Source organism: Orycteropus afer, unplaced genomic scaffold, assembly GCF_000298275.1.
Source record: "Orycteropus afer afer isolate SDZICR_OR568_19922 unplaced genomic scaffold, OryAfe1.0 scaffold00648, whole genome shotgun sequence".
Taxonomy (NCBI): domain Eukaryota; kingdom Metazoa; phylum Chordata; class Mammalia; order Tubulidentata; family Orycteropodidae; genus Orycteropus; species Orycteropus afer.
In genome coordinates, this window is record NW_006922235.1 from 1,056,841 (window position 1) to 1,065,697 (window position 8,857).

At 36.8% G+C, this 8,857-nt stretch overlaps 1 protein-coding gene across 1 annotated transcript; it reads right to left on the reverse strand.

Annotated features, from left to right (window-relative positions):
- Positions 1 to 1,751: 1,751 nt before the first annotated feature.
- LOC103210740 (cytochrome b-c1 complex subunit 8-like) lies at positions 1,752 to 2,000 on the reverse strand. Its single transcript, XM_042783084.1, has one exon. The coding sequence runs from the start codon at positions 1,998 to 2,000 to the stop codon at positions 1,752 to 1,754; it is 249 nt and encodes an 82-aa protein (XP_042639018.1).
- Positions 2,001 to 8,857: the final 6,857 nt, after the last annotated feature.

The window sequence follows — 8,857 nt, forward strand, 5'->3', positions numbered from 1 at the left end:
ACCATGTAGTGTCCCCTTGTTCTGTTCAAATGACAGCCTCCTGGTCAAGGTACAGATTCCTCATGATATGTAGTAGATCCTATCATGGAGTTGATTGTCATTCTCATCATGGGGAATAACTACCACCAGCTGCCCAGCCACTCAACCATGCCCAGCCAAGTTGATACACAAACATAATCACCATAACACCTTCCAGACTTCTTCTTATTGGAATAGTTATGTTAAATATACATACATATATATATATCTTTATTTAGAAACCCACCATTGATTTGCTTTCAAATATATTTACATTATAGCTTAATGCTAATGGAACTTTTTTTTTTTTTTTTTTTTTGGTCATTTCTGGTAGAGGTGTGGAGCATTCCTTCAGTGCTCCCAAAATCTGTGTGCTTCTTTTTATGTACCTCTCTATGTTAGGCTGTGTTCTCTAGAGAAGCAAAACCAGTAAAGCTTATATATATACATAGAGAGAGAAATTTATCTTAGGAAAATGGCTTACACACTTATAGAAGGTGGCAATGCCCAAATTCTTGGATCAAATGTCAAGCTGGAGGCTTTTCCTGACTCATGCAGCTACAGGGGCTGACAAACTCAAGGTTGGCAGGCATTATACTGGCTGCTGACTCTAACGAATGACAAATCCAAGATCACCAGGCCAAATGATGGATTGTTGACTCATGGACAGTTGTAGGCAGCACAACGGGATCCTGATCCAGAGAAGAGTGTCTCTTTTCCCAGGATGTCCATAAACGCTTCCAATAGGAAGCAGTCCACACCCCTCAGGAAACTCCCTTTAATTGGATTGGCTGCTCAAAACATACACATACATCTGATATCATCATGGGAATAACCCACATCACAACTGCTTAAATCACTCCAAATTGTGGTCCAACACAACTCCAGCTATTATACTTTCCTAAGTACAATTCTTCATATTCTTAAATCTGTACACTTAGGCCAGAGAAAGAAATATAAACCATCAAAAAGTTACGTCAACTGTACCTTTAAATGAACTGCCATATTGCTTAATTTCATACCATCATAACTACTTCAATCTTATTCACATCTCCACCAGATTACTATAATAGTCTCCTCTCTCTAACTTCTACAGTGTCATAATTCATTCTTTATACAGCAACCAGGTTTATCCTTTCAAAAGTGTCTAAGGGTGAAACATATAAAACTGGTATTTTTCTAGGTCAAAAAAATTTAAAATTAGACATTTCAAGATAATAAATCATAGCATATCACTCATTCCTTGAAATGCTCTAAAGAATTTTTATTATTCTTGGTATATCTTCTGAACTCCTATCTTGCTTTTTAGGCCCAATGTGATCTAGCCCTTGCTCACTTCTGCCTCATTATTTCATACAACTTCAGCTTACTTACTTTAACTATAACCATATTTTCACTCTTGTTGTTTTTTTTCTTTCTTTCTTTTTTTTTTTTTTTTTTTCAGCCTGTAAGAAGTTTTTTTAAGGCATCTGACTACTAACCATAAGGCTGACGGTTCAAACCCACCAGCCACTTCCCAGAAGGAAGACTGGGCAATCTACTTCTATAGAGATACTGCCTCAGAAACCCAAGGAGGGGTGGCTGTGAGTCAGATCTGGCTCGATGGCAGTGGGTTTTTTTCTTTTTCTTGGTTTCAAGAAGTTTATTGTGTCTTTAAAACACTACAATTCAGACTCCTGTCCCAGACAAGAGTCCTTCATTCAGAGACAGAAAGCCATCACCAGGTGAGTTGTTCACTTGTTATTTTCATAGGCAGCTGGAGTATTCCTCTTGGAATTTTTAAGCTCCTGGGTCCCCCATATATAGACAAGATAAAACACCACAAATCGGGGCATGACACCCAGGATGGACGCCTGAGTGTGGTGCAGCATGTTGGGGATACCGTTGCTGAAGTAGTGAGGGAAGACGCCTTGTTCGAAGGGCGACAAGCTATAGGTGATCACATAGGGCAGCCGCTCCAGGTTTCCAAACTTGCTGCCCATCGTCATGGTGGTGCCTCGCACTCCATAATACTGTCTTGTTTCTTCTTGAAAATTCCAAGTTGGTTTCTGCCGTAGGACTTTGTATTTTCTGTTTACTCTACCCAGAATGTTTTTGCCTTAAAAACTTTCACATGACTAGTTCCTTCTCAGTATTCATACCTCTAGAGGACCTCTGGTGGCATTTGACTGCTAAGCAGAAGGTTGGTGTTTCGAATCCACTAGCCACTCTGAGGAACAATGACTAGGCAATTTACTTCCATAAATGTTTACCACCTCATCACTTCAGAAACCCAATGGTAGTAATTAGGAGTTGGAATAGACTGGATGGCAGTGAGGTGTTTTTTTTGTTTTTTTTTTTGTATTCAGACCTCTGTTCAAACATTATGCTATCAGAAAGCAAAGAGTACCATGTGAACTAACTTATCTACAATAGAATGACCATTGCCACACACATTTCTAGCACTTTGTCCTACTTTATTTTCTATGACTTTTATCTCTTCCTGCCATTACATATTTATTTATTTTCATATTTAATTATTAATTGTCACTATGAGTTGGGTCTGACTCAATGGCACATAACAACAACAATAATAATATGATATTTATCCTCAGGGCAGGGATTTATCTTGCTGACGTCTCTACTCCCAAAATCAGACATATATTAAATTCTTAACAAGTAGTAGTTAAATAAAAAGAGCTCTGGTGCTGCAGTGCCTTAAGGCATTTGACTGCTAACCAGAAGGCTGGCAGTTCAAATTCACCAGACACTCCCTGGAAGGAAGATTGGGCAATCTACTTCCTTAGAAATACCACCTTGGAAACCCAAGGAGGGGTCACTAAGAGTTCAGTTGACTGAAGGCCAGTGAGTTTTTTTTTTTTGGTTTTTTTTTTTGAGAATTAAATAAATGAATGAATGGCTGAACCAATATGACAATTTATATTCTTTCGAATTAATTAGTACAACTGTTCTCTCAACCAAATGTCGCTGGGTATAAATTATGTGTTAGGCACTATGCCAGGCACTGTGGGTAATAGATACACTAAAAACAGTAGGTGCCATCCATTAACTTGTAGTTCATAGTTGATAAACACAGATTCATTATATGTTCTCAATAACCTAAGACAAAGGCAGTCAATTTGCCTTTAGAGTTCAAAAACCAAGGGTAACTTGTTTTCAGCAAGATGAATTATAGTGCCTAAAACACTTGACTGCTAACCAGAAGGCTGGCGGTTCAAACCCACCAGCCACTCCTCAGAAGGAAGGTTGGACAATCTACTTCTGTAGTGATACTGCCTCGGCAACCCAAGGAGGGGTCGCTATGAGTCGGGGCCGACTCCATGGCACATAACAACAACAACAACAGTCCATTTTCTACTTCAGATTTTCAGATGACGAATGTGGCAGCAAAGTCCTGGATAAATTGAATGGGGAAGAAGACAGAGGTAGGAATCCCAGGTCTGAAGTTATAAGCAAATGGTGAATGAAGAATGGAAAAAAGTAGGTGCCTTAGAGATGAAGTAAATACATAAGATAAAAAGCCCACTAGGTAGCTGAACACTTGAAATTAAGAGGAATTGCTTCATTTATGGGAACTAATTTGATACCAGTTTTATTGTTTCTGTTTGGCACTTTACATACTGTTTCTTTAAAATGCATGCCATAGAAAGTGTAAGAACTTCTTCCTGGTAGGGAAGTTAGGCTAAGAGACTTTTAGGGGCTGACAGGACCATTCAGTCAACTGAGGGAGGAAGAAATAACAAAGGCTGATGATGAAATCTATTGTAATGCCCTTCGGGAGAACTGAGAGCCAACAATCAAAAAGTTACCTCATCATTGTCCCTCTGAATGGGATCTTTCTCCAGACCCCATTTAGTAAAGAGAAAAATTTAGTGATAATTTAGTAAAGAGCAACATTACTATTTGGTTGTACAGCCAGATCTTTGGAAGAAATCTTGAGACAATGTCTTCTCCCCTTACACCCAATGTGATCCAGATGTAGTCTGGGAGAATGGTAGAGTAAGAATGGGGAATGTATGACCTCCTGCTGTTATAACTTGACCTCTATTTTACAACCCTAAACTGCACTAGAGGAATTAATATGCATGCAATATCAAGCAATATCAAGATGCAGTATTATTAATCAGGATTACAAGGGCTCAAACTTGATTATTAAAATTTAAATTTAAACTGGTAAATTAGAGAAATGATTGAGAGCAAGTAATAGCAAAAGTGATACACTTAAACTAATTTTTGAAAACTGTTCATTATTACTTGGATAGTTTGAGCCATCTAAATAGGCAGATAAGCATTTTTGAAGTAGAAAGCTCTGGATCTAAATTGTAATTCTCCAGTTTCCTTACTCCTTCCCTTTTCCCCTCCCTTCCTTCCTTTATATTGTTTCATTTTGTAATTTACATTGTGAAATGCATGCGTAACTGCATATATAACAGATATGTAGTGTTCAAATAATAAAGATAAAATGATGACTCCAGTAATCACTACCCAGTGTAAGAAAGAAAATATTACCAACAACTCAAAAGCATCCTTGATAACAGTCCTGGTATAATTCTTCTCCCACAAAGAAAATCATTGCATTGAATATTTTAATTATAACCCACTTTATCACTTTTATAGCTTAGTTTCTTCTGTTTTGGGACATTATGCAAATGGAATCATAACTAAGCTTTTACTTTTGTGATTTTATTTTTCTAATGGACTACTACAGCAGCTTACTTTTCAGATTATTTGTCACAAACCTTTTTTTTTAATACTTGCCATTTAGATTATGGAATATAATATGTACACAAAATTATTATTTATATAATACACATACAAATAATGCACACACATCCACATCATATATTAATATTTAACATAAGATAAACTCCTGTGTACACAGCACCTACTTTAAGATATAAAAAATTATCATAAACTTTGAATACTCCTATGTGCTTCCTGCTCATCATAGATATCTCTATTCAACCCAGGGGGGGAAAAAAAAAACTCTATTTCTTAATACTTTTTTCCTTAGCCTTGGAATTTGATGACAATCAATATATTTATATATTTTGCCTTCATATAAATAAAATCACTACTCAAAATTACCCAACTTTTATCCTCAATATATTATATAATGCATCCAAGTTGTTTCATGAAGCTATAGCTAGTTCATCTTCCTTGCTGTCTACTATTCCACTGTTTATTTCTATAGTTTATTTATCTGTTTTCCTGTCACCAGATTTTGTTGTTGTTGTTGCTATGGTGGTAATGTTGCTTTGGACCTTTTAGTGTATGTCCCCAGTTACACATGTAGAAAATTTTCTTTTGGTTATATAAGTTAGAATACATATTGAGGGGCTTTAGGTTAAAAAAATAAAATAAAACAATAAATTTACTTTCATATAGATTCTATCTCATGGTGATCCCATTTGTGTCAGAGTAGAACTGTAGTCCATAGGTATTCAATGTCTGATTTTTTTAGGAGTAGATCACCAGGTCTTTCTTCCAAGTTCCTTTCAATGGACCTAAACTTCCAAACATTATGTTGGCAGCCCAATATTTAATAGTTTCTGCTACCCAGATACACAAACCAAAAAACCAAACTCAGTGCCCTCAAGTCAGATCTGACTCATAGCTACACCTTTTTGAATTTCTGTGGCCACCAGGGATACTGAGGAAAAAAAATCATTTTTTCCAGTTAATTCTATGTCATTACTCCAACATTGGAAGGTCTGGTGATGTAGTGCCTAATGCATTTGACCGCTAACCAGAAAGCTGGGGGTTCAAACCCACAAGTCACTCCTTGGAAGGAAGGTTGGGCAATCTACTTCCATAGTGTTACTGCCTTGAAATCCCAAAGAGGGGTCGCTGTGAGTTGGATCTGACTTGATGGCAGTGTGTTAGTGTTAAATATGCTCTCATTATTTTATTTGTATTCTCATTTGTCTACATCCTTGACAAAGCTAGTATTGTCTGGAAACTAATTTTTTTGTCTTAATCTGGTTTGGGTGAAATTAGTTTTCAATTGGCCTTCACTTCTTGGTTGTGAGGTTGAACATCTTATTTGTTTGCTGGACATTGCTACTTTCTTGTGTGAAATGATTGTTCCTGAAATTTGCCTATTTCTCTATAGTGTGATTCATATCTTTTTCATATTGATGTAGAGAGTTTCATTATGCATTCTGGTTGTTTTTTCAGATTTGCATTTTGTAAATACATCCTCCTAATTTGTCACTTTGTATTTTCACTCTTTTTATGGTGACTTTTTATAAATACATGCTATTTATCATAGTGTATCAGATTTATGATCTTCAATATTTACATTAAATATTTGTTTTTCTGATGTCTTTTTCCCAACACAAGGTCATACATATATTCCCTGATATTAATTAAGATTTTTTTTTATATTTAAGTCATTGTTGTCATTGTTATGTGCCATCGAGTCATCTCTGACTGATACTGACCTTGTGTACAACAGAACAAAATACTGCCCAGTCCTGTGCCAGCCTCACTATCCCTACTATACTGGAGCCCATAACTGCAGCCACCATGTCTATCTATCTCATTGAGGGCCTTCCTCTCTTCTGTTGACCCTCCACTTTTCCAAGCATGGCAACCTTCTCAGAGAATGGTCCCTTCTGACAACATGACTAAAGTAGGTGAGATGAAGTCGGACCACTCTTGCTTCTAAGCAGCATTCTGGCTGCACTTTTTCCAGGACAGATTTCTTAGTCTTTTTATCAGTCCATGGTACTTTCAGAATTCTTTGTCAACACCACAATTCAAAAGCATCAACTCTTCTTTGATCTTCCTTGTTCATTGTCCAGCTCTCACATGCATATGAGGCGATTGAAAATACCATAGCTTGGATTGGGTGCATCTTAGTCTTCAAGAAGATATTTTTGCTCTTCAGCACTTGAAAGAGGTCTTTTGCAGCAGATTTGCCCAATGCAATATGTCTTTTGATGTCTTGAATGCTGCTTCCATTGGCGTTGATTGTAGAACCAAGTAATATGAAATCTTTAACAACTTCAATCTTTTCTCCATCTATCGGGATGCTGCTTATTCCAGTTGTAAGGATTTTTGTTTTCTTTATGTTGAGGTGTAATCCATACTTTAGACTGTAGTCTTTAATTTTCATCAGTAACTTCTCTAAGTCATCCTCACTTTCAGCAAGCAAAGTTGTGCCCTCTGCATATCACAGGTTGTTAATAAGCCTTCTTCCAATCCTGATGCCATGTTCTTTCTCATATAGTCCAGCTTCTTGGATCATTTGCTCAACATACAAGTTGAATAAGTATGGTGGAAAGATACCACCCTGACACACTCCCTTCCTGATTTTAAACCACACAGTATCCCCTTGTTGTGTTTGAACAACAGCTTCCTGGTCTATGTACAGGTTTTTCATGAGTACAATTAAGTGTTCTGGAATTCCTATTCTTCTCAAAGTTATCCATATTTTGTTATGATCCACACACAATCAAATGCTTTTGCATAGTCAATAAAACATAAGTAAACATCTTTCTGGTATTCTTTGCTTTGAGCCAAGATCCATCTGACATCAACTATGACATCCCTTGCTCCCCATCCCCTTCTAAATCCAGCTTACATTTCTGGAAGTTCTCTGTCAATATACTGCTGCAACCATTTTTGAATTATCTTCAGTAAGATTTTATTTGTGTGTGATATCAATGATATTGTTCAATAATTTTCACATTCTGTGGGATCACCTTTCTTTGAATGGGTACAAATATGGATCTCTTTCAAAAGGTCAGTTGGCCAGGTAGCTGTCTCCAATATCTCTTGGCCTAACCAAGTAAGGGCCTCCAGTAGAGTGTCCATTTGTTGAAACGTCTCAATGGGTATTCCGTCAATTCCTAGATCCTTGTTTTACACCACTTCCTTCAGTGAAGCTTTAACTTCTTCTTTCAGTACCATTGGTTCTTGATCACATGCCACCTCCTGAAATGGATGATCATCTACCAATTCTTTTTGTTATAGTGACTCTGTGTATTTCATCCATCTTCTTTGGATATTTCCTGCATTATTCAACATATTTCCCATGGAATCTTTCAATATTGCAATTGGAGGCTTAAATTTTTTCCTCAATTCTTTCAGCTTGAGAAATGCCAAGTGTGTTTTTCCCTTTCGGTTTTCTAACTCCAATTCTTGGCACGTTTCATTATAATAATTGATTTTGGCTTCTTAAGCTGCTCTTTGAAATCTTCTGTGAAGCTCTTTTACCCTGTCAATTCTCCTATTTGCTTTAGTTATTCTCCATTCTAGGGCAAGTTTCACCATCTCCTCTGACATCCACTTTGGTCTTTTCTTCCTTTCCTGTCTTTTTAATGACCTTTTGTTTTCTTCATGGATAATGTTCTCAATGTCATCCTATAACTCTTCTGTTTTTTGGTCATTGGTGTTCAATGCATCAAATCTATTCTTTAGATTGTCTCTCAATTCAAGAGGGATATATTCAAGATAATATTTTGGATCTTACGGAGTTTTTTAATTGTTTTCAGTTTCAGCTTGAGCTTGCATATGAACAGTTGATGTCTGTTACACAATCAGCTCCTGGCCTTATTTTGGCTGAAGTTATTGAGCTTCTCCATCAACTCTTGCCACAGATATAGTCAGTCTGATTCCTGTGGACTCCATCTGGTGAAATCCACATGTATAGCCACTGTTTGTGTTGTTGAAAAAAGGTGTTTGCAATGAATAAGTCATTGGTCTTGCAAAATTCTATCATGCGATCTCCAGTGTCATTTCTATCAGCAAGACCATATTTTCCAACTATTGGTGATTGTTCTTTGTTTCCAACTTTTGCATTCCAATCACCAGTGATTATTAACACATC